General features: G+C 43.0%; 1 protein-coding gene across 1 annotated transcript in view; it reads left to right on the top strand.

Annotated features, from left to right (window-relative positions):
• The window catches only part of LOC143808064 (putative cation-transporting ATPase 13A4), a 536,127-nt gene that overhangs the window by 320,397 nt on the left and 188,072 nt on the right, over nt 1-27,658 (top strand). Inside the window, exon 15 of the mRNA XM_077290323.1 lies at nt 403-489. Coding sequence (XP_077146438.1) covers nt 403-489 — 87 coding nt within the window. The remainder of the gene's footprint in view (nt 1-402; nt 490-27,658) is intronic.

The raw sequence follows: 27,658 nt of genomic DNA, 5'->3' as shown, positions 1-27,658 counted from the left end.
TTGTAAAGAAAACAAGAATGCAATTATTCAAAATTTATTATGCCATATTTTATTTACAACAGAACATAAAAAATCTGAAGTTGAAAGTTCGACATTCTTTCCTTTTCATTTGAAAAAAAAGTTAACATATTTACAAATTGATGGCAACAATACATCTAAAATAGTTGGCAGTGTTAACAAAAGTCTGGAAAGGTAAGTGGTACTAATGAAAAACAGCTGGAGGGTCAATTTACTTGAAAATTACATGATTGTATGTAAAAAAGCATGTTGGAGCAGCAGAGGTGGTCAGAGGTTCACCAATCTTTGAAAGCTGAGTGGAAAACAGACAGAGTGACTCACAAATAAATGGCTGTGATGGGAATAACCCTTCATTAATAAAGCTGAATTTAATATATTGAACAGGAAATTGAAGATTATAAGGTAAAAATCAGAGAAAATGACCCATATAAAGGATGCACAATGGTGAAACCTGGACCTTCTGCTGCAAAGGCAAGTTAATTTTATTTTCCTAATGTTATTTTCAGTATTGTTTTCTGAAAAAGTTTAACATATTATACGTCTTCCTCTTTATGTTTTTAATCTTTAATCTCATGTGTATTTAAGGTATGGTTCAACCTTTAAAAGTAACGATAAAAGCAGCCCAGCCTGGTATAAAGTAAAATTATTAAAAAAATAAAAGATACACACCGCTCAATATCTTTCAATGCCCAGGTTTCCCTCAGTGCATCTGTACATTGTGTAAAAAGGTGGCTATGTGGCCACTACAGCCAATCATTTTTCACCTCTGTGGCCTGTGATTGGCTGCAAAAGTCATATGCTAATGATCAACAAAAATCAGACCCAGACATCATTAGAAAGGAACAAGAGGATCAGTAAAACATACATACATATTTTCATTATACACCATGCTTGGGATTTTTCTTGTATTTTAATTTAAAGGGTTATACTGAAGATTAATATTAAATGTATTTTAAAGACCAAGCCTATTTTGGCATTAAAGATCACCCATCGTCATCTATAAAAAAGTTATTTGGCATAGCAGCACCAACCAGGAGAGACTATTATATCCTCTGTCCCTGATAATAGTTATCTGGAAGTTGGGACCGCTTGTTGTGCATGCATTCTTAGAGTCAAATGTCGCTGAATATAACCTAACACCATTGAATTCAATGGGAGGCAAAACCAAACACAGACAACAACTTCAGGGGAGCCCAAAAGCTGCCAAAACAGCTCAAATTCAGGTCAGACACCAGGAAAAGTGGCATCAATAGACCCAATAATTGAAGAAAAAATAATTGAAAGAAAATAATGATGTGGGTTCCCTTGTATTTTTCATAACCAGCCAGGCAAAACTGACAGCTGTGGGCTGTAACCCTCAGCTGTCAGCATTACTAAGGCATTTAAAAAAAACAATGTGTGGTCAACCCTATTTTTGACAACGAGCCAAGCTAAAGCTGACAGCTGGGGGCTGGTATTCTCAGGCTGGTATGGGGTCATGTATATTGACTCCTCCAGCTTAAAAATAGCAGCTCGCAGCTGCTCAGAAATGATGCATCTATTAGATGGCACTGGCAAGTGAGATTCATATTTGTGGGGTTGATGTCACCTGTGTATTGTCCGATGACATCAAGTCCATGGCTTAGTAATGGAGACGCGTTTATAAGATGCCTCTCCATTACTAATCTTAAAGTTTTATTGTATAAAAAAGCACACACTCAGAATAAAGTCCTTTATTTGAAATAATGACACAGACTCCTTTATTGACTCTAAATAAACCATACTCACGTCATCGCTTAGTCCACTGAAGCCAATGTCCCCCTGTTAATTAAATAAAATAATAAACACTATTCATCACATGTCCGAAGTGAAGAGATAATCCATAATGTCCCACCACAATCCTGATAATTGCTAGTGTGTCAGCTGGTGACACCCTAACAGGAGTGTGTAATCACTCCTGCAGTGTATCACAGAGCTGCGGTGATAAAGTTCACCTGAATTCATCAACTGATGAACTCCGATGATTTCACTTACAGCATCTCTGTTGTGTGATAGCTCTTTCAGTTGATGTGACTGCTCTACAAATGATCCAAATTGTTGTGGGACAATATGGATTATAGCGTATAGGTGAAGGATATGGTGGTTTATTATTTTTTCTCTTTTCTAGGTGACAAAGGCATCGGGGATTAGGAGTTTAAGGGAGTACAGTCGGTACAAAAGGTATTCAGACCCCTTTAAATATTTCACTCTTTGTTTCATTGCAGCCATTTGGTAAATTCAAAAAAGTTCATTTTTTTGTCATTAATGTATACTCTGCACCACATCTTGACTGAAGAACCCAGAAATGTAGAAATTTGTTCAAGATTATTTAAAAATGAAAACTGAAATATCAAATGGTAATAAGTATTCAGACCCTTTGCTCAGTATTGAGTAGAAGCACCCTTTGAGCTAGTACAGCCATGAGTAGTGTTGAGTGATACCTTCCGATATCTGAAAGTATCGGTATCGGATTGGATCGGCCGATATCCAAAAAATATCGGATATCGACGATACCGATACCCGATACCAATACAAGTCAATGGGACACAAATATTGGAACGTAATAGGGAGCGATCCTGGATGGTTCCCAGGGTGTGAAGGAGAGGAAACTCTCCTTCAGGCCCTGGGATCCATATTCATGTAAAAAATAAAGAATAAAAATAAAAAATATGGATATACTCACCCTCGGACGGCCACTGGCTGTCACCGCTGCAAGCGTCTGCCTCCGTTCCTAAGAATGCAGAGTGAAGGACCTTCGATGATGTCGCGGTCACGTGAGCAGTCACATGAGCGGTCACGCGACCAATCACAAGACCGCGACGTCATCATAGGTCCTACACTCACTGCATTCTTAGGAACGGAGGCTGCCGGTTGCACCGCTGAGAGCCAGGGGCCGTCGGTGGGTGAGTATATCCATATTTTTTATTTTTATTTATTTTTTGCATGAATATGGATCCCGATTCCGATTTCCGATAACGCAAAAATATCGGAACTCGGTATCGGAATTCCGATACAGCGAATATCGGCCGATACCCGATATTTGCAGTATCGGAATGCTCAACACTAGCCATGAGTCTTCTTGGGAATGATGCAACAAGTTTTTCACACCTGGATTTGGGGATCCTCTACCATTCTTCCTTTCAGATCCTCTCCAGTTCCGTCAGGTTGGAAGGTGAACAGTGGTGGACAGCCATTTTCAGGTCTCTCCAGAGATGCTCAATTGGGTTTAGGTGAGGGCTCTGGCTGGGCCAGTCAAGAATGGTAACAGAGTTGTTCTGAAGCAACTTCTTTGTTATTTTAGCTGTGTGCTTAGAGTCATTGTTTTGTTGGAATGTGAACTGCTATAGAACTACAACACAGAACTAGGGTAGAAGGGGGAAAACTGACCCTGCACTATGACTAGGCTGATACCCTATGATGGAGTGGGCGACCCTCCTTGCGAATAGACCCACCGACGATCCTAGGATAATTTCAAGCGAAGACCTAAAGAGAGGGGGAAGGGGGTCCCTAAAAGATCTAAGGACTGGTTACAAAAGCGGGTCACCTCCTAATAGAAAACACAGAGAAGACGGCAGAAACCAACTGAAAATGGAAACTAAGACTAGCAGAACCAGAGGTCCCAGTACTGCACAAATTACACACACAGAAGACAAAGCAAAGCACCAAGCCAGAACCAAAGCTGATTAATACTGCTGTTCAACAAGGACTGGCAGGCAGGTGCTGGTTAATAAAGAGTGATACAATCACCTGATTCAAGACAAATCCAGCACCAGAGGGAGAAGACCAGCTGCCAGAACACCACAAGAAAATGGCAGATTGTCACAAACTAAACAAATTCTAACATGAACCTTTGGCCAAGCCTGAGGTCCAGAGCACTCTGGAAGAGGTTTTCATCCAGGATATCTCTGTAATTGCTGTATTGCCAAGTTTTTAATGCTAAGGTTCGGATACGACTTTAAAGAAGGCTACTACTTGCAATATAACGCAATTTTAATTTAAAGTACAAAATTAAAGGAATAGTATGATTGAATAGTATTATTGCGTACACTTTTGTATATCTTAAGATACAAAGGATATGTACATATAAAGATTAAATACATATAATGATTAACCCCTTACTGACATCGGACGGGATAGTATGTCCGATGTCAGCTCCCCTGCTTTGATGCAGGGCTCCGCGGTGAGCCCGCATCAAAGCCGGGACATGTCAGCTGTTTTGAACAGCTGGCATGTGCCCGCAATAGCGGCGGGTGAAATCGCGATTCACCCGCCGCTATTAACTAGTTAAATGCCGCTGTCAAACGCAGACAGCGGCATTTAACTACCGCATCCGGCCGGGCGGCCGGAAATGACGGCATCGCCGACCCCGTCACATGACCGGAGGTCGGCGATGCTTCTACATTGTAACCATAGAGGTCCTCTATGGTTACTGATCGCCGGTAGCTGTGAGCGCCACCCTGTGGTCGGCGCTCACAGCACACCTGATTTTCTACTACTTAGCAGCGAACAGCAGATCGCTGCTATGTAGCAGAGGCGATCGCGCTGTGCCTGCTTCTAGCCTCCTATGGAGGCTATTGAAGCATGGCAAAAGTTAAAAAAAAGTTTAAAAAAATGTGAAAAAAAAAATATATAAAAGTTTAAATCACCCCCCCTTTCGCCCCAATCAAAATAAATCAATAAAAAAAATCAAATCTACACATATTTGGTATCGCCACGTTCAGAATCTCCCGATCTATCACTAAAAAAAGCATTAACCTGATCGCTAAACGGCATAACGAGAAAAAAAATCGAAACACCAGAATTACGTTTTTTTGGTCGCCGCGACATTGCATTAAAATGCAATAACGGGCGATCAAAAGAATCAATTGGAATCATTAAAAAACGCCAGCTTGGCACACAAAGAATAAGCCCTCAACCGACCCCAGATCATGAAAATTGGAGACGCTACGAGTATAGGAAAATGGCGCAATTTTGTTTTTTTGTTTTTTAGCAAAGTTTGGAATTTTTTTCACCACTTAGGTAAAAAATAACCTAGTCATGTTAGGTGTCTATGAACTCGTAATGACCTGGAGAATCATAATGGCAGGTCAGTTTTAGCATTTAGTGAACCTAGCAAAAAAGCCAAACAAAATACAAGTGTGGGATTGCACTTTTTTTGCAATTTCACCGCACTTGGAATTTTTTTCCCGTTTTCTAGTACATGACATGGTAAAACCAATGACGTCGTTCAAAAGTACAACTCGTCCCGCAAAAAATAAGCCCTTACATGACCAAATTGATGGTAAAATAAAAAAGTTATGGCTCTGGGAAGGAGGGGAGTGAAAAACGAACACGGAAAAACGAAAAATCCCACGGTCATGAAGGGGTTAAGTATGTATTCTCCAATCATCCATCCCCAAGAGGCTTTTAAACATCAACATCAGAGAAGCAAGAAAACACCTGGGAAATTCACAACACTGCATGGGCGTCCCCACTAATGCAGGTATTACAACACTGTACACGAGTACAGGTACCCAAGTTTATGCTTCTATTTTAGTCATGTTTCTCTGGCCTTATATAGTGATTTACACTGTGTAAGTCTGGCTTCACCTTAGCCTTCCAGTGGCTATCTTTGAAGATAAGGTGAACATCAAATGATGAGAAAAACCCACATGGATTAGATAAAACCACCACAGACCGAGGCTAAATAAACCTTCATGTTTTACAATAACAAACAACAAACATAGAGAAACATGTACTGTTTGTGTAAAGTTTTTTAGACAATAAGTAAACAGTTCTCAAGAGTTTGTCACTGTGAGCATTGTCTATCTGTAAATGTATGACCAGAAATGCTGCTTTGTAATGGTCTAAATGCATTCTGTATATTTCAATATGGACTCACAATAGCCATTTTTATTTTCACACTACACTTGGCCACATTCATGTTTCCCTCAATATCAACCAGTCGTCCTGTCCTTGCAGCTGAAAAGAAAACCCATAGCATGATGCTGCCACCACCATGTTTCACTATTGGAATTGTATTGTGCAGGTGATGAGCCATGCCTGGTTTTCTCCACAGACACTGCTTAGAAGTATCACCAAAAATATCTATATTTGTCTCATCAGACCAGTGAATCTTGTTTCTCAAAGTCTAGGAGTCCTTCATGTGCTTATTAGCAAACTCTATGCGGGCTTTCCTATGTCTTGCACTGAAGAGAGGCTTCCATCGGTCCACACTGCCATAAAGGCCTGACTGGTGGAGGGCTGCATTGATAGTTGACTTTGTGGAACTTTCTCCCATCTCGCTAATGCATCTCTAGAGCTCAGCCACAGTGATCTTGGGGTTCTTCTTTGCCTCTCTCACCAAGGCTCTTCTCCCATGATTACTCAGTTTAGCTGGATGGCCAGGTCTAGGAAGACTTCTGTGGGTCCCAAACTTCTTCCATTTAAGGATTATGGGGGACACTGTGCTCTTACGAACCTTGAGCGCTGCAAAAATTATTTTGTAAACTTGGCCAGATCTGTGCCATGCCACAATTCTGTCTCAGAGCTCCTTGGCCAGTTCCTTTCACCTCATGATTCCCATTTTGCCTGGCATATGCTGTGAGCTGTGTGAGGTCTTATATAGACAGATGTGTGCCTTTCCAAATCAAGTCATATCAGTTTAGTTAAACACAGCTGGACTCCAATGAAGGAGTAGAACCATCTCAAGGAGGATCACAAGGAAATGGACAGCATGTGACTTAAATATAAGCGTCTGAGCAAAGGGTCTGAATACTTATGACCATGTGATATTTCAGTTTTTCCTTTTTAATAAATACACAAAAATTTTACATTTCTGGGTTATTTTTCAGTCAATATGGGTGCAAAGTGTACACTAATGAGAAAAAAATGACTTTTTTAATTTACAAAATGGCAGCAATGAAACAAAGAGTGAAAAATTTAAAGGGGTCTGAATACTTTCCATACCCACTGTAAATGTTTTTTTTTATTTTTTTATTTTTTACAGAAGATAAGGGGTTCATGGATTAGGTGTAAGGTGTGTATATAATGTGTTTTTTATTTTTAATTCAATATGTATTTCATCATTTTAACTTTTTTCTTTACTTTGACCATAGTCACCAGCTAATGACTGTGCCCATCATCCATCGCTTGCTCCCACTGTCATCAGTGACAGCAGGTGTAGGCTGATGTGAATAGTATTTTCTAATCAGCCAATGCCTGTGACCTGCAGTACGCTTTTTACTGTGGGTCAGTCACAACTGCGGGTTCATGATGACATCTGACAGCGTGACCCAGCAGAGCTCTCATAGATGGTAATGATTTTACCGGTGGTAATGTACCACTGATCAGAGATACCATGTGCACACAGCCTTAGTGGAAGCTCAATCATTTACCGAACTTTGGCCAAATTTTGCCGATTTTGAAGAAAATGCTGGGGAATCCGAACCCGAATGTGCAATGTTCGTGCTGACTTTGAAATTGGTGAATATTTTCCAAACAAGTTCACTCATCTCTACTTGTGGCCACTTCCACAGCACATTTGCCTATAATTTTCTTTATCCTTAAGCAATTCTCTCCTTAGCTTTCTTTGGTTCATGTTCAGTGTGGTACACACCATGATACTAAGGCCTCTTTCACACGTCCATCTTTTTCCTCCCATCAAAATCCGTCGATTTTTGAAAAAACAGGATCCTGCAAATTTTTCTGCAGGATCCTGTGTTTTCCCATAGACTTGTATTAGCGATGCATTTTGACGGATGGCTATCCGTTTGATCCGTCGTGCACTGGATACATTGGAAAATAGTGGTCCATCGAGCTGAGAAAACATTCAGAGAAACATTTTTTTTTTGCACATCGGAAAATCGTTCAGCGACGGGTCCTGCACTGTCCGTCGTTGGCTATAATGGAAGCCTATGGCGCAGGATCCATCGCTGACTGTCATACACATGAATCCAGTGATGTATCCCGTTTATTCATTCTGAGAATGCCTGGAAGGATTTTCTAGTCTGGGTAAAAACACAAATCTCTCTCTCTCTCTCTCTCTCTCTCTCCTGAATTTTCTGCATTAAAATTCAGGTACTACCGAATTTGACGGATCCGTCACTGTTTTTGATGTGTTACATCCATTTGCAACAAGTGATAGCTGGCGCACTACAATTATGCATAATATGCACAAAATGGGGGTGCAGTAGAATGGCTAATGTATAATAGCGACAAAACAAGAAAAGTAGCCACCCATAAGAACTGCACACCACCAATAGATAATGAAAAAGGAGAACAACTTTATTGGTAAACAATATTAAAAACAATTAAAAACATGAAAAACACCCATGTCCACCCATATGTCTGCTCAAGCAATAAACAAGAAATACAGTTATACATGCATGATATGTGCAAATATATAACAATAAAGATGCAATGCCAGATATAAATCCACAATAGTAATCGAAAAAATGTATATTGCAATAGTCCCTAAGAACCTGTAAGACATGAGTTCAGCCTCGTGCCCCAAAGCCCTGAATACCCTGAGCCGCGGCCCACCGCGGTACACTGCTAAAACCAGAGGCAGCAGTATTGGTGACCGAATATATAGCCCTCACAATATGATGCTGAATATAGGGCCACGAAAGTCAGATATTACTAGGGCAACATGAACCATGGCCCTCCATGTGAGAAAATGCTCACAACCAATGCTAATATCCCCAGAGCCTGGGCTACCAAAAACCAAATATGCAAATGCACTGTAATGCCAATGTAGCTTACAGGACAATGAGAAAGCCAAAGTGGCCGGGAGCGAGAGCAGAACACAGGGTGGCCGGACCCCACGCGTATCGCGGCTTCCAAGAGCCGCTTCGTCAGGGGAAGTGACTTACCAAACGCTGCCACGTCCTAATATATACATTTGCCAGGTGTACACACGTGTATCGCAGGGCAGTGGTAACGCCCTGAACCGGAAGTGGAAGAGGTAAATAGAGACTGCAAAGCCGCACCTGCGCAATCCGCCGGGAAGGAGATGAAAGTAAAAGGGCAGACGTCTCTGCCCATACTGCACCACTGCGCACGCGCTGTCAAAATAGACAGCGGTGTGCAGAGGAGCTTGGAGGAGGTAATGCCGTTTGTGCATAATCCGCTGCAAACGGAGTACTGAGTACACATGAAACAATGGCATACAGCAGTCACAACAGCCGCCGTGAAAGCCATACACAGAACGAAAAGCTGCAATAGAACCATAACGTTATACTGAGATCAACATCATCATAAGATTAAAGATCAGGGGGAACACATAATACATTTTGAGCACTTTTGACAGATGTCATAATACCATAGACTCAAAAACATAGGGAAAGTACCTACGTTGATAAAGGTTACTTAGATATATACACAACAGATATGCGGACATAACTCCCCAAAATATGTGAGTTAACAAGCTATACCTAAAGCCCCAATATATGGTATGATTATGTCCACCTATATGGTTCCTAAGGTAGACTACATAAAGAGATCATGAAAAAATCAATCGAAAAGCACTCTCCACGTCGCCCCCTTATGTCCATATGTGAGGCGGGTCACCAGAACAGGAGTCACATAGTCCTACAAGGATGTCCGACAGGGATACCAAATCCGCAATAGTGGAAAAAATATATATAGCCCCCACTTTATTTCTTCCAAATTGTTCCACAATAAGTAGATGAACCGGGCCACCAGAAATTGCAAAGTCCCAAAGCAATGTCCCGCGGGGTGCTGAATCCGTAATAGTGGAAAAGTAGCCACCACTCCATTCCTTCCGAATTGTTCCACAATGGATAAACGATCCAGGCAGGCATACCCACAGGACCCTACACATTGGGGTTCTTTGATAATGATATTCCAATTTATCCAGAAGTCCAAGAAATTATCTGTTCAAAACAAAAGGTAGGAATTATCCAAGGAGGATTAGCCCAGAAAGCCCGTGAAGAGGCAATCTTCGTTGATCCCGTGGGGCGCAATAGAGTGGAGCGAGTAAATCCACCGGGATTCAGTCTGTAATAGACATTTATGTAAAGAGCCCCCCCTACCGGAGCTTTTAATATGCTCTAGCCCCACTATCTTTGTTCCTGCGTAGCTACCCGCATGGTGTGATAAGAAATGTGCGGCTACCGTTGTCAGAACCTTACCCTTGCGGTTATCAGCTGCAGCGGTATTAATAGTTGAAAAATGACCCTGTATCCTTCGGCGTAGCTCCTGTGAGGTCTGGCCTACATAGATGCAAGGGCAGGAACAAATCAACGCATATATTACATGAGAAGTCTTACAATTAATATATGCTTTTAGCTTATGCTGTACTTGATCCGTCGGATTAAGGAAAAAATCACGAGTAGAGCGCATATATGGACAAATGCTACAGTCTCCACAGGGGAAGGAACCACGTAAACAAAATCCACGATTTAATCTGTGGGTGGGGCGGGTATAGTGACTCTTAGTCAATATGTCTCTGAAGTTAGGTGCCCTCCTGGCTGTCATTAGGGGACGGGCACTGACCACCTGGGACGTCTGTGCATCTGTCAATAGAATCCTCCAGTGATCACTCATGATCCGCCTTACCTGGTTCCATTGGGTGTGATAGCCCGTGATGAACCGTGCATAGTTGTCTTGTTTTTTTATAGTGGGGACCAACAAGGTATCCTGTGCCTGGGCATTGGCCCTCTGAAAGGCTGAAGCGATGCTTTTTCTTGGATAATTCCTATTCCTGAACCTCATTGTGAGTTCCTGGGCTTCCCTCCTAAAGTCACAATCCTGGGTACAGTTACGCCTGGCCCTGAGGAATTGGCCAATCGGAATCCCATCTCTAGTATGCTTGGGGTGGAAGCTGTGATACTCCAACAAACTATTCACGGCTGTGGGCTTTCGGAACAGACGGGTAGATATAGTGCCATCCTGACATCTCACCTCAAGATCCAAAAAGTTGACTGTAACAGAAGAAAAATAGTGAGTCAAAAAAATGTGAAGTGAATTGTGGTTGAGGAAGTCCAGAAATTCCAGACACTCCTCGGATGAGCCAGACCAAATAAAGAAAATGTCGTCTATAAAGCGCGACCAATGTCGCACCTTGTTGATAAAAAATTCCGAAGTATAGACGACAGTAGACTCCCACCACCCTAAAAAAAGATTAGCAAGGGCAGGGGCACACCGTGCCCCCATGGCCACGCCCGATGTCTGTAAAAAAAAGGTATTATCAAACAGAAAAAAATTATGTCTCAAGATGAAGTCAAGGAGGTCAATGATAAAAGAGTCATGTAGTCTGTCCGAATTTACCTGCTGGTCCAAGAAATACAGGATAGCCCGCATGCCGTCACTGTGGTTAATATTTGAGTACAGCGATTCCACATCGCAGGTGACCATGAACTCATTTGGAGATAGCGTCATACCCTTGTAGGTCCTAATGAAATGCGAAGAGTCCTTGATATGAGAAGGTAATGTAATGACCATTGGCTGCAGAAAAAAATCAATATAGGTACATGCCATCTCACATAGACTGCCTATACTCGATACAATTGGGCGCCCGGGAGGTTTATCGATATTTTTGTGGACCTTAGGTAACATATAAAAGGTCGAAATGACCGGCTGTTCCACCCAAATGAAGTCCCGTTCCTTGATGTTAATAATGCCCAATTGAAGGGCCTTATCAATAAGTGCCCTCAATTTTACAGAAAAGACCCCAGTAGGGTTAGAGGGCAATCTACGGTAAAAGCGGGGATCATCAAGTTGTCTATAGGCCTCCTCTAGATATAACCCATGAGGCCATAGGACCACGTTCCCGCCTTTATCAGCCTCTCTGATCAAAAATTCTTTATTATTTTTAAGGCTCCATAGGGCCCCACGTTCCTGAAAAGTGAGATTGGTTATCATACCCGTGTTCAAGGGAAGTGCCTCTATATCATGTTTAACCATCTCAAAAAATATTTTTATAGCAGGAACGGTAGAGAGAGGAGGACATACCAAAGATTTCTTCTGGTGTGGGAACCGTGGTCTGCCCGCTGGAGAGGATGTTTCCTGTAGAAGGTCCATAAGGTCCTGAAAGGCTCTCTGTTCCGTTTGATCAAGTGATCCCATGGCCTGTGGATGATGGTGCAAAACCTGTAAAGTAATTTTTCTACAGAAAAGAAAAAGATCTTTAATCAAAACAAACTTGTCCATCTGCTGGGATGGCGAAAAGGTCAATCCCCTTTTCAATAACGATGTTTCTACAGGGGTTAGACAATGTTGTGACAAATTGATAATTTGTAAAGTGTCATTAACATCAGAACCATACTCACTGATGCTATTAGTAGAAATTGAAGTTAGTTGCGGTCCCTCCTCCGCTGATTGTAGTACCTTGGTTTGTAATTCCTGTTTCTGGTGACCCGCATTGGAGTATTTATGCTGTCTGCGTCCGCGCCTTGTCTGACCCCTGTTTCTGGTTCGCTTTCCGCGGAGGATAAAAAATCAGTAGATACATATTCCTCCGTGTTGGACCCAGCTCGCACCACTTCGGTCGATCTATGTTTACTGTGTCTGGCCTGGCGTTGATTACCATGATGTTTCCAATTAAATGCCATTTTACGATCAAAGTCTGATTTATCCCTCAAGAATTTAGAACGTTTTTTTGTCCATGATCTCCTTATCATATTTATCGAGAGCATCCTTGAGTTTAATTTTGAAAGGTTGAATCTGTGTGGCCTCATCAAATTTTTTTAGGCCATTTTCCAAGTTCTTAATTTCAGATTTAACCTGAGTCAGGAGCTCTCTATCATGCGTGATCAGTAAATTAATTAAAATATAAGAACACTGTGACAACCCCTCCTCCCAGAGGGTACGAAAAGTGTCTGAGGGTTCCCAGGCTGGAAAAATGGAAATTCTCAGACCCCTTGGGACCAATTTCATTTTAATGTATTCCTCCAAACAGCGAATGTTCCATAATAATCTAATGCCCTGCTTCTGGGCTGCCATAAGTTCTGTAGATAATTTAGAAAAATCACAGTCTGGATGGTTCTGAGGAGTATCTGCAAAAGCCGCAGATGATGAAGCTCTCCATGCAGCCTCTCTAGTTTCCCAGTCCATGTTTGCCACATGCAACACACCAGTGTCCACCTGATCACCCTAAATCACAAAAAAACTGGTTAAATGAATAATCAAGGCCAGTTATAATAAACCGTGTGCCGCCACGCAAGAAAAAGCACCACAAGGTGCTTATAGAAAACTGAACTACAACAAGTGATAGCTGGCGCACTACAATTATGCGTAATATGCACAAAATGGGGGTGCAGTAGAATGGCTAATGTATAATAGCGACAAAACAAGAAAAGTAGCCACCCATAAGAACTGCACACCACCAATAGATAATGAAAAAGGAGAACAACTTTATTGGTAAACAATATTAAAAACAATTAAAAACATGAAAAACACCCATGTCCACCCATATGTCTGCTCAAGCAATAAACAAGAAATACAGTTATACATGCATGATATGTGCAAATATATAACAATAAAGATGCAATGCCAGATATAAATCCACAATAGTAATCGAAAAAATGTATATTGCAATAGTCCCTAAGAACCTGTAAGACATGAGTTCAGCCTCGTGCCCCAAAGCCCTGAATACCCTGAGCCGCGGCCCACCGTGGTACACTGCTAAAACCAGAGGCAGCAGTATTGGTGACCGAATATATAGCCCTCACAATATGATGCTGAATATAGGGCCACGAAAGTCAGATATTACTAGGGCAACATGAACCATGGCCCTCCATGTGAGAAAATGCTCACAACCAATGCTAATATCCCCAGAGCCTGGGCTACCAAAAACCAAATATGCAAATGCACTGTAATGCCAATGTAACTTACAGGACAGTGAGAAAGCCACTTGGCTTTCTCATTGTCCTGTAAGTTACATTGGCATTACAGTGCATTTGCATATTTGGTTTTTGGTAGCCCAGGCTCTGGGGATATTAGCATTGGTTGTGAGCATTTTCTCACATGGAGGGCCATGGTTCATGTTGCCCTAGTAATATCTGACTTTCGTGGCCCTATATTCAGCATCATATTGTGAGGGCTATATATTCGGTCACCAATACTGCTGCCTCTGGTTTTAGCAGTGTACCGCGGTGGGCCGCGGCTCAGGGTATTCAGGGCTTTGGGGCACGAGGCTGAACTCATGTCTTACAGGTTCTTAGGGACTATTGCAATATACATTTTTTCGATTACTATTGTGGATTTATATCTGGCATTGCATCTTTATTGTTATATATTTGCACATATCATGCATGTATAACTGTATTTCTTGTTTATTGCTTGAGCAGACATATGGGTGGACATGGGTGTTTTTCATGTTTTTAATTGTTTTTAATATTGTTTACCAATAAAGTTGTTCTCCTTTTTCATTATCTATTGGTGGTGTGCAGTTCTTATGGGTGGCTACTTTTCTTGTTTTGTCGCTATTATACATTAGCCATTCTACTGCACCCCCATTTTGTGCATATTACGCATAATTGTAGTGCGCCAGCTATCACTTGTTGTAGTTCAGTTTTCTATAAGCACCTTGTGGTGCTTTTTCTTGCGTGGCGGCACACGGTTTATTATAACTGGCCTTGATTATTCATTTAACCAGTTTTTTTGTGATTTAGGGTGATCAGGTGGACACTGGTGTGTTGCATGTGGCAAACATGGACTGGGAAACTAGAGAGGCTGCATGGAGAGCTTCATCATCTGCGGCTTTTGCAGATACTCCTCAGAACCATCCAGACTGTGATTTTTCTAAATTATCTACAGAACTTATGGCAGCCCAGAAGCAGGGCATTAGATTATTATGGAACATTCGCTGTTTGGAGGAATACATTAAAATGAAATTGGTCCCAAGGGGTCTGAGAATTTCCATTTTTCCAGCCTGGTAACCCTCAGACACCTTTCGTACCCTCTGGGAGGAGGGGTTGTCACAGTGTTCTTATATTTTAATTAATTTACTGATCACGCATGATAGAGAGCTCCTGACTCAGGTTAAATCTGAAATTAAGAACTTGGAAAATGGCCTAAAAAAATTTGATGAGGCCACACAGATTCAACCTTTCAAAATTAAACTCAAGGATGCTCTCGATAAATATGATAAGGAGATCATGGACAAAAAACGTTCTAAATTCTTGAGGGATAAATCAGACTTTGATCGTAAAATGGCATTTAATTGGAAACATCATGGTAATCAACGCCAGGCCAGACACAGTAAACATAGATCGACCGAAGTGGTGCGAGCTGGGTCCAACACGGAGGAATATGTATCTACTGATTTTTTATCCTCCGCGGAAAGCGAACCAGAAACAGGGGTCGGACAAGGCGCGGACGCAGACAGCATAAATACTCCAATGCGGGTCACCAGAAACAGGAATTACAAACCAAGGTACTACAATCAGCGGAGGAGGGACCGCAACTAACTTCAATTTCTACTAATAGCATCAGTGAGTATGGTTCTGATGTTAATGACACTTTACAAATTATCAATTTGTCACAACATTGTCTAACCCCTGTAGAAACATCGTTATTGAAAAGGGGATTGACCTTTTCGCCATCCCAGCAGATGGACAAGTTTGTTTTGATTAAAGATCTTTTTCTTTTCTGTAGAAAAATTACTTTACAGGTTTTGCACCATCATCCACAGGCCATGGGATCACTTGATCAAACGGAACAGAGAGCCTTTCAGGACCTTATGGACCTTCTACAGGAAACATCCTCTCCAGCGGGCAGACCACGGTTCCCACACCAGAAGAAATCTTTGGTATGTCCTCCTCTCTCTACCGTTCCTGCTATAAAAATATTTTTTGAGATGGTTAAACATGATATAGAGGCACTTCCCTTGAACACGGGTATGATAACCAATCTCACTTTTCAGGAACGTGGGGCCCTATGGAGCCTTAAAAATAATAAAGAATTTTTGATCAGAGAGGCTGATAAAGGCGGGAACGTGGTCCTATGGCCTCATGGGTTATATCTAGAGGAGGCCTATAGACAACTTGATGATCCCCGCTTTTACCGTAGATTGCCCTCTAACCCTACTGGGGTCTTTTCTGTAAAATTGAGGGCACTTATTGATAAGGCCCTTCAATTGGGCATTATTAACATCAAGGAACGGGACTTCATTTGGGTGGAACAGCCGGTCATTTCGACCTTTTATATGTTACCTAAGGTCCACAAAAATATCGATAAACCTCCCGGGCGCCCAATTGTATCGAGTATAGGCAGTCTATGTGAGATGGCATGTACCTATATTGATTTTTTTCTGCAGCCAATGGTCATTACATTACCTTCTCATATCAAGGACTCTTCGCATTTCATTAGGACCTACAAGGGTATGACGCTATCTCCAAAAGAGTTCATGGTCACCTGCGATGTGGAATCGCTGTACTCAAATATTAACCACAGTGACGGCATGCGGGCTATCCTGTATTTCTTGGACCAGCAGGTAAATTCGGACAGACTACATGACTCTTTTATCATTGACCTCCTTGACTTCATCTTGAGACATTATTTTTTTCTGTTTGATAATACCTTTTTTTTACAGACATCGGGCGTGGCCATGGGGGCACGGTGTGCCCCTGCCCTTGCTAATCTTTTTTTAGGGTGGTGGGAGTCTACTGTCGTCTATACTTCGGAATTTTTTATCAACAAGGTGCGACATTGGTCGCGCTTTATAGACGACATTTTCTTTATTTGGTCTGGCTCATCCGAGGAGTGTCTGGAATTTCTGGACTTCCTCAACCACAATTCACTTCACATTTTTTTGACTCACTATTTTTCTTCTGTTACAGTCAACTTTTTGGATCTTGAGGTGAGATGTCAGGATGGCACTATATCTACCCGTCTGTTCCGAAAGCCCACAGCCGTGAATAGTTTGTTGAAGTATCACAGCTTCCACCCCAAGCATACTAGAGATGGGATTCCGATTGGCCAATTCCTCAGGGCCAGGCGTAACTGTACCCAGGATTGTGGCTTTAGGAGGGAAGCCCAGGAACTCACAATGAGGTTCAGGAATAGGAATTATCCAAGAAAAAGCATCGCTTCAGCCTTTCAGAGGGCCAATGCCCAGGCACAGGATACCTTGTTGGTCCCCACTATAAAAAAACAAGACAACTATGCACGGTTCATCACGGGCTATCACACCCAATGGAACCAGGTAAGGCGGATCATGAGTGATCACTGGAGGATTCTATTGACAGATGCACAGACGTCCCAGGTGGTCAGTGCCCGTCCCCTAATGACAGCCAGGAGGGCACCTAACTTCAGAGACATATTGACTAAGAGTCACTATACCCGCCCCACCCACAGATTAAATCGTGGATTTTGTTTACGTGGTTCCTTCCCCTGTGGAGACTGTAGCATTTGTCCATATATGCGCTCTACTCGTGATTTTTTCCTTAATCCGACGGATCAAGTACAGCATAAGCTAAAAGCATATATTAATTGTAAGACTTCTCATGTAATATATGCGTTGATTTGTTCCTGCCCTTGCATCTATGTAGGCCAGACCTCACAGGAGCTACGCCGAAGGATACAGGGTCATTTTTCAACTATTAATACCGCTGCAGCTGATAACCTCAAGGGTAAGGTTCTGACAACGGTAGCCGCACATTTCTTATCACACCATGCGGGTAGCTACGCAGGAACAAAGATAGTGGGGCTAGAGCATATTAAAAGCTCCGGTAGGGGGGGCTCTTTACATAAATGTCTATTACAGACTGAATCCCGGTGGATTTACTCGCTCCACTCCATTGCGCCCCACGGGATCAACGAAGATTGCCTCTTCACGGGCTTTCTGGGCTAATCCTCCTTGGATAATTCCTACCCTTTGTTTTGAACAGATAATTTCTTGGACTTCTGGATAAATTGGAATATCATTATCAAAGAACCCCAATGTGTAGGGTCCTGTGGGTATGCCTGCCTGGATCGTTTATCCATTGTGGAACAATTCGGAAGGAATGGAGTGGTGGCTACTTTTCCACTATTACGGATTCAGCACCCCGCGGGACATTGCTTTGGGACTTTGCAATTTCTGGTGGCCCGGTTCATCTACTTATTGTGGAACAATTTGGAAGAAATAAAGTGGGGGCTATATATATTTTTTCCACTATTGCGGATTTGGTATCCCTGTCGGACATCCTTGTAGGACTATGTGACTCCTGTTCTGGTGACCCGCCTCACATATGGACATAAGGGGGCGACGTGGAGAGTGCTTTTCGATTGATTTTTTCATGATCTCTTTATGTAGTCTACCTTAGGAACCATATAGGTGGACATAATCATACCATATATTGGGGCTTTATGTATAGCTTGTTAACTCACATATTTTGGGGAGTTAAGTCCGCATATCTGTTGTGTATATATCTAAGTAACCTTTATCAACGTAGGTACTTTCCCTATGTTTTTGAGTCTATGGTATTATGACATCTGTCAAAAGTGCTCAAAATGTATTATGTGTTCCCCCTGATCTTTAATCTTATGATGATGTTGATCTCAGTATAACGTTATGGTTCTATTGCAGCTTTTCGTTCTGTGTATGGCTTTCACGGCGGCTGTTGTGACTGCTGTATGCCATTGTTTCATGTGTACTCAGTACTCCGTTTGCAGCGGATTATGCACAAACGGCATTACCTCCTCCAAGCTCCTCTGCACACCGCTGTCTATTTTGACGGCGCGTGCGCAGTGGTGCAGTATGGGCAGAGACGTCTGCCCTTTTACTTTCATCTCCTTCCCGGCGGATTGCGCAGGTGCGGCTTTGCAGTCTCTATTTACCTCTTCCACTTCCGGTTCAGGGCGTTACCACTGCCCTGCGATACACGTGTGTACACCTGGCAAATGTATATATTAGGACGTGGCAGCGTTTGGTAAGTCACTTCCCCTGACGAAGCGGCTCTTGGAAGCCGCGATACGCGTGGGGTCCGGCCACCCTGTGTTCTGCTCTCGCTCCCGGCCACTTTGGCTTTCTCATTGTCCTGTAAGTTACATTGGCATTACAGTGCATTTGCATATTTGGTTTTTGGTAGCCCAGGCTCTGGGGATATTAGCATTGGTTGTGAGCATTTTCTCACATGGAGGGCCATGGTTCATGTTGCCCTAGTAATATCTGACTTTCGTGGCCCTATATTCAGCATCATATTGTGAGGGCTATATATTCGGTCACCAATACTGCTGCCTCTGGTTTTAGCAGTGTACCGCGGTGGGCCGCGGCTCAGGGTATTCAGGGCTTTGGGGCACGAGGCTGAACTCATGTCTTACAGGTTCTTAGGGACTATTGCAATATACATTTTTTCGATTACTATTGTGGATTTATATCTGGCATTGCATCTTTATTGTTATATATTTGCACATATCATGCATGTATAACTGTATTTCTTGTTTATTGCTTGAGCAGACATATGGGTGGACATGGGTGTTTTTCATGTTTTTAATTGTTTTTAATATTGTTTACCAATAAAGTTGTTCTCCTTTTTCATTATCTATTGGTGGTGTGCAGGTCTTATGGGTGGCTACTTTTCTTGTTTTGTCGCTTACATCCATTTGCCAATCATTTTACAATGTCCGTCGATACATAGCGCCAAGGCATTATGATGGCCGTCTCAAGACGGAAGTGTGAAAGAAGCCTAAACAGCATAATGACTACATTTCACCATTAAAATAAGTAAACTGGTTGATTACAAATTTGTAGACAGCTGTGATGATAACTACAAGATACATCTTTAGTTTAACATGTCCCTGCAGTCAAATAATTTTCAATCTTTTCAATTTGTACCATCATTCATTTCCAACACATTTTCATCAGTTTGATTTAGAAATATATATATTTTGAACCATTGTCCAAAAACAAAGTCTGACTTCCATTAGTTTATATACAGTCAATTTAAATTGAAAATAACTTTTGTCTATTTCAAGTTACTTCAATGACCCCTGTGGGTTTTTATTACATAACCAAAAGGGTGCCAACAATTTTCTCTGTGTGTGTTTAAAATTATATATTTTGTGGTGTTTAACATGCATGATAAATTATCAAATAGCTTTATAATCCAGGTTGTTATAGATGTCACGAAACCTGATATATTTACATCTTAAAAAAAAACACTTTAAAGCATTTCTTTTACAATATTTACTGGTACCACATGAAATTGAAAATGTGATTTGCTTAGAAACTAGATTATACATTTCACTACTCAGAAAGTGCAGTGTATTATACTAACCTGTCAGTGTTAGGCCGGAGTCACACTACAGCGAGATACGGGCGAGTCTCAAAGGTTAAAAACAAGGTCTGGCACCGGAACTCTGGAGCGGAGCATGCAGCTCCATGTATTGCTATGCGGCCGCACGCGCTCTGCTCTAGAGTGTTAGTGCCAGAGCTTGTTTTTAACCTGCGAGACTTGGCCATATCTCGCTGTAGTGTGACTCCGGCCTTAGACTGATAGAATATCTATTAGACCTCATCTCCGATAGGATATTATGCGCTTTTGAATAAGGCAAACATAGGGGCATTGGTAGAATGAGCTAAGCTGATGGACTGACAGATGGAGTCGTTTTCTTCTGTCAAGCTACTCATATGCCACATTTGCTATTGACCTCAGCCTATGATCAATTATACCACTAGAATCAGAGTTTCTTCAGTCCCAACAGATGTAGTGGAAACTCATCTGTAAATTACAGCTGGCGTCTGCCGCGGATAGCACGGGCACAACTCTTGTACATTCGCTTTATGATAATGTACAGTACAGACCAAAAGTTTGGACACACCTTCTCATTTAAAGATTTTTCTGTATTTTCATGAGTGTGAAAATTGTACATTTACACTAAAGGCATCAAAACTATGAACTAACACATGTGGAAATATATACTTAACAAAAAAGTGTGAAACAACTGAAAATGTGTCTTATATTCAAGGTTCTTCAAAGTAGCCACCTTTTGCTTTGATGACTGCTTTGCACACTCTTGGCATTCTCTTGATGAGCTTCAAGAGGTAGCCACCGGAAATGGTTTTCACTTCACAGGTGTGCCCTGTCAGGTTTAATAAGTGGGATTTCTTGCCTTATAAATGGGGTTGGGACCATCAGTTGTGTTGAGCAGAAGTCTGGTGGATACACAACTGATAGTCCTACTGAATAGACTGTTAGAATTTGTATTATGGCAAGAGAAAAGTAGCTAACTAAAGAAAAATGAGTGGCCATCATTACTTCAAGAAATGAAGGTCAGTCAGTCAAAAAAATTAGGAAAACTTTGAAAGTGTCCCCAAGTGCAGTTGCAAAAACCATCAAGCGCTACAAAGAAACTGGCTGACATGAGGACCGCCCCAGGAAAGAAAGACCAAGAGTCACCTCTGCTTCTGAGGATAAGTTTATCCGAGTCACCAGTCTCAGAAATCGCAGGGTAACAGCAGCTCAGATTAGAAATCAGGTCAATGCCACACAGAGTTCTAGCAGCAGACACATCTCTACAACAACTGTTAAGAGGAGACTTTGTGCAGCAGGCCTTCATGGTAAAATAGCTGCTAGAAAACAAACCACTGCTAAGGACAGGCAACAAGCAGAAGAGACTTGTTTGTCGTAAAGAAACACAAGGAATGGACATTAGACCAGTGGAAATCTGTGCTTTGGGCTGATGAGTCCAAATTTGAGATCTTTGGTTCCAACCACCGTGACTTTGTGCGATGCAGAAAAGGTGAACGGATGGACTCTACGTGCCTGGTTCCCACCGTGAAGCATAGAGGAGGTGTGATGGTGTGGGGGTGCTTTTCTGGTGACACTAATGGGGATTTATTCGAAATTGAAGGCATACTGAACCAGCATGGCTACCACAGCATCTTGCAGCGGCATGCTATTCCATCCGGTTTGCGTTTAATTGGACCATCATTTATTTTTCAACAGGACAATGACCCCAAACACACCTCCAGGCTGTGTAAGGGCTATTTGACCAAGAAAGAGAGTGATTGGGCACTACGCCAGATGACCTGGCCTCCACAGCCACCATACCTGAAACCAATCGAGATGGTTTGGGGTGAGCTGGACCACGAAGTGAAGGCAAAAGGGCCAACAAGTGCTAAGCATCTCTGGGAACTCCTTCAAGATTGTTGGAAGACCATTTCCAGTGACTACCTCTTGAAGCTCATCAAGAGAATGCCAAGACTGTGCAAAGCAGTCATGAGAGCAATAGGTGGCTACTTTGAAGAACCTAGAATATAAGACATATTTTTATTTGTTTCACACTTTTGTGTTAAGTATATAATTCCACATGTGTTAATTCATAGTTTTGATGCCTTCAGTGTGAATTTACAATTTTCATAGTCATGAACATACAGAAAAATCTTTAAATGAGAAGGTGTGTACAAACTTTTGGTCTGTACTGTACATTCACATCCTGCTGCAGAAATTTACACCCCAATATGTGTGTAAACAGGTTGCGGGCTGCAGTGACGCAAGGGCGGCAGAGCAAGGGTTAACAAATTAACAATTTAATTGGAACAATAGGGGAACTCCTCGCAGGGAGAAAACAGTTACATTGAAAAGGAGAAATTGCAATGTAACAACAGTCTAGTAATCAAACTTATCGTGTCTTTAAGATCCTCAGCCGTCTCTCGTTTTCCTGCGCAAGCGCGGTCTTGCTTTCAGCTGGTTGCATGGTGCTCTCTAATCTCACCGTTCTGCCCAAGTGTCAAGGAGAAATTAGCCACAGCACTGATGCTCGGGGTGCAGAGCACGCTGCTCACCCTGCTGCACTCTCCCTGATGGCAGAAAACTAACTGCAGCTTTGCGTGCTTTCAGCTCTGTTTCCGGTTTAACCACACCCCCTTGTCTCGGGACATGGGGCCTGTCTGGTCCCCTATTTCTTCCCCTGGGCAACATGGGACGCAGCCTCCACAGTCCCGGACCCAGCTCAGTATAGGTACCTGGCCCGTCTTCTTACACTCCCCCTCTCCTTTAGCTCGCCATTACACGTGCAATAGTACCTTCATCAGACATTCACACTCCTTTATTTCTTGAACAATTTACTGCCAAATAAACTGATCTTGTTCTTAATGAGTGGGAGGTATTCCAGCTGTCACCTGCTCAGTAGTTCAGGTTGAGTGGTGGAGCTAGGTTGTTTGGCGGACAATGGGAGCAAGTCCGGGTCCAATAAATCAGCCATCTCAGAAGCTTCAGGCCTACGCACTTCTCTTAAAATGGTGGGTGGTAGATTACCCAAGCCTGAGAACGATGCAAGTGGCTCTTCCTCATCACAATCAGGAACCACTGGATTGAGCGTTTTGGTAGGGCTTGACTCTCTCTGCTATTTTCCAGGGTCCTGAGACAGACAAGGACGCAACATGCTAGGTGGACTATTTGGGTAGGTGCCCCCTCTTCTCCCTTGGGTTGAACTTCATACACTGGACCATTGGCTCCAACTTGGCTTTTCACCCAATACAGGGTCTTTTCCCATAGATGTCCTGACTTGTCCCGAGGCTGCTTGTCTCGGACCAGCACTCGATCTCCTGCTTTAAGAGCTGTCCTTCAAATGGGTGGTGCTTCATGGTCCTCGAGTTCCCGGAACTTGGTATGGACCAGTCTGTGAAGAGTCTGCAGCCGATGTTGATGTAATCAGACCCAGGATGACACCCCTGTCTGTGGGTAGTCTTCTTCTGGATCCAGTTCCAGTTTTGTGATCTCCTGTCCTTTCTGCCTGAACAGCAGAGTATATGGAGTGTATCCAGTTGTACTGGGCACTCGGTAGTTGTACACCCAGACAAATTCAGCCACATACTCAGGCCATTGTACCTTCTGATCTTCCTCCAATATTCTCAGCATCTGAATTAATGTCCAAATGAAGCATTCATATGCTCCATTCCCTTGATGATGATAAGACGTTGTCCTTGACTTTTCAAACTGGTACAGAAGATGTAATTCCTCAATCACTCAGCCTTGAAAACACACGCCTTGGTCGGAATGAATCCTCTTTGGGCAACCGTACACTAGGATGAAGTCTTGACAGATAGCCTGTGCAGCGAACTCAGTAGTCTGATCCCGGGTCAGTGTCACCACAGCAAATTGGGTAGTGGTCGGTCATCATCAGACAATGTTCTTACCCAAGATGAGCTGGACCCACGGTCAAGCAGTCGATCATTAATAACTCTAAGGGGGCAGAAGTCACAATGGTCTGTGTAGGGGATCTTTGTTTGGGAGGTTTTCCAAGTTCGCAACTCCGACATTGCTGACAGGCTTCCTCCACAGCAGTCTTTAATTGATGGAGATACCCGATTCTGTAACCACTGGAATATCTTCTCTGAACCGAAATGAGCCCTTCTCACATGTGCCACCACAGCCACTATGCTGGTCATCTTCTCTGGGAGCACCACTTGCGAGGTGATCCCCAACTCCCGTATCAACTCCACTTTTCTATTCAGCAAACTGTCTTCTCATTGAAGCCTCTCGCACTGTTTTAAAATCTGCTGAGTCCCCGGGTACAGAGCGTCTCTTTCACTCTGGCTGGGGAGTCACGTCAAAGCCACCCACTGACTCAATTGGGCAATTTCCCTATCTTCCAGTTCGAGCTGCACCCAGTCCTCTCGAGGTTGTCCCAGCACTTGTTCTCCAGACGCCTCTACGATCTGTCCCTGCATCAACGCCAATGACTTGGCAAGGTCTAGGAAGCCAGGAATCTCTTCTGCCTCCAACTCTTCATCTCCGTAGCCTCCCTGCTGCTCATGAGTCACTTGGGACAAAGCATCAGCATGTGTATTCTCGGCTCCTTTCTCATATGCGATCTTGCACTGATACTTTGCCATGCGGGCCACCCACTGTTGCTCCAGGGTCCTCAGTTTTGCATTTTCCAGGTGGGCCTGGGAGTTGTTATTGGTACACACCAAGACTTCAGACCCCGACAAGTATTCAACAAATTTTTCGGTCTCTTCCCACACGAACACCAGCAATTCCAATTTGAACGAACTGTAATTGTCCGGATTCCGTTCCGAGTCATGGAGAGACCGACTCGTGAAGGCAATCACTCGTTCCTTCCCTTCCCGCATTTGTGATAGCATGGGCCCCAGACCATGTAGACTTCCATCGGTGTGTAGAATAAAGGGCTGGGAGAACTCTGCATAGGCAAGTATTGGGACCTCAGTCAAGGCCATCTTCAGGGCTCGGAATGTTTCTTCCTGGCCAACTGCCCACTGAATGGTCCAATTCTTTGTACCAGATGGCACTCCTTTTAACACTCCCAGCAGCTGATTAGTGATGTAAGTGAAATTCTTCACAAACATTTGGTTGTACCCAGAAAGCCCTAGAAAGGCCCAAACGTCCTTCACTGTCTTTGGGGTGTGCCAGTCCTGGACTTCCGCTATCTTCTCACATGCAGGTCTCACCCATTCAGCAGAGATGACATGTCTCAGGTACTCGATTTGCTTATGGAAGATGTGTCATTTTTGGAGCATCACTTTCAGGCCAAGCTTCTGCAGCTGACTCAACACTTGCTCCAGCCGCCGAATGTGTTCTTCAAAAGTGGCTGCGTAGACAATGATATCATTCAGACAGATGAGTGTAGCTTCAAAGTTCAAATCTCGCAAACATCTCTCCATTAATCGCTAAAATGTTCCAGGGGCATTAGTCAGGTTGAAGGGCATCTGATTTAATTCAATTCAAATAGTCCCATACGCAGTATGAACGCTGTCTTTGGCCGATCATGCTCAGCCATAGGCATTTGCGAGTTTCTGCTGGCCAGATCCAGGGACTAGAAATACTTTTCCTTTCCCAAGGCAGACAATGACTCCTCAGTTCTAACAGGGGGTAGGAATCCTGCACTGTACAGGCATTCGGTTGCCTATAGTAGACACAAAAATGTAGGGATGGGACTAAGAAGATGGGAGCTGCCCACGGGATGACTCCACTCTGCAGCATGTGAGCCAACATTTCTTTCACTTTTTTGTACATCTACGGCGGAATCTGCCAATATCTCTCTCAGATCGGTGCTGCACTTCCTGTGGGTATCTCATGGGCTATAGCTGTAGTACATCCCAAGTCATCGTCATGATGGGCCAAGACATCCTGGTAACACTCCAGTACAGCTTCCACCTGTTGCACCTGTTGTGATGAGAGTTCCATCAATTCAGCCTACATCTGTTCAAAGATTTGATGCCCCTCCTTCATGCTTCCAGTCGGGTGCTCTGGGGTCATGGTAGTGCAGCACCCTAGGTAACCGGTTGCTGCAGTGATGTTGCCTTCCCTTCGGGGAGGGTGATGTCTCGCTTGGAGGCAAGGGGGATTCTATCACGTAGGGCACTCACATTCAACACATCTGAATCTAGGCCAGGAGAGGGAGCTTAGGACCCGGATTCAAGGGAGCTTCCTTAGACTTCATGTGTCCTTATCTAGAGGAGGAGCCAGCCAGTTGTAGAGGAGTGAGGAGAGGAGAAAGAAGTCTGAAACTGAGAGTAAATAGATACAGAGAAGACAGGCTAACGGAGCACCAAGCTGGCAGTCAGGGGAGATGTTGATTGAGAAAGGTCCGATGCAGCTCCTGCCTGGTGCCTCAGGAGAGGAATAAACAGTGAGTTGCAGGATACTCTGGTCACATGGGAGTGAACATGACACAGATGAAAGGATTAAAAGTTTCTTTGTTTATTGAAATCCACAACGCGTTTCGATGGAACAGCTCCGTCTTCATCAGGTGGCAGTATACAGAGAGTGAGCCAGAGTAAGTATATAAAGAAGCACCAACCAATGAGATTTAAGGAGCAATTGTTCAGAACACATGACTAGATGGGATCACATGATTAATAGTGTTGAGCGATACCATCCGACTTGAAAGTATCGGTATCAGATAGTATCGGCCGATACCCGAAAAGTATCGGATATCACCGATACCGATACCCGATACCAATACAAGTCAATGAGACACCAAGTATCGGAAGGTATCCTGATGGTTCCCAGGGTCTGAAGGAGAGGAAACTCTCCTCCAGGCCCTGGGATCCATATTAATGTGTAAAATAAAGAATAAAAATAAAAAATATTGATATACTCACCCCTCTGACGGAGCCTGGACCTTACCGATGTAACCGGCAGCCTCCGTTCCTAAGAATGAGTGCATGAAATACCTTCGATGACGTCGCGGCTTGTGATTGGTCGCATGACCGCTCATGTGACCGCTCACGCGACCAATTACAAGCCGTGACGTCATTGAAGGTCCTTCAAGCTCTCATTCTTAGGAACGGAGGCTGCCGGTTACATCGGTAAGGTCCAGGGGCCGCCGGAGGGGTGAGTATATCAATATTTTTTATTTTTATTCTTTATTTTACACATTAATATGGATCCCGATACCAATTCCCGATATCGCGAAAGTATCGGAACTCGGTATCGGAATTCTGATACCGCAAATATCGGTCGATACCCGATACTTGCGGTATCGGAATGCTCAACACTAATGATTAATTAAGATACAAGTCGCAAGTGCAGTTTAAAAACATATATATCAAAAAAGGTAAAAAATGCAGGATATAGCATAATAATATAAAATCAAGCAAAATAAAAACAATAAAATGCATAAAAATAATAAGAGAACGGGGCAAAAGTGCAGCCATTATGTGACTTTTTCAATGATGACATTTAACCCCTCAGGTGCCAGTGTGCCGAGTTTAAAAATCCAA

The sequence above is a fragment of the Ranitomeya variabilis genome, chromosome 2, assembly GCF_051348905.1.
Source record: "Ranitomeya variabilis isolate aRanVar5 chromosome 2, aRanVar5.hap1, whole genome shotgun sequence".
In the NCBI taxonomy this organism is placed as follows: domain Eukaryota; kingdom Metazoa; phylum Chordata; class Amphibia; order Anura; family Dendrobatidae; genus Ranitomeya; species Ranitomeya variabilis.
The sequence above is the reverse complement of the archived record's forward strand: the minus strand, read 5'-3'. Positions and strand labels throughout refer to the sequence as shown.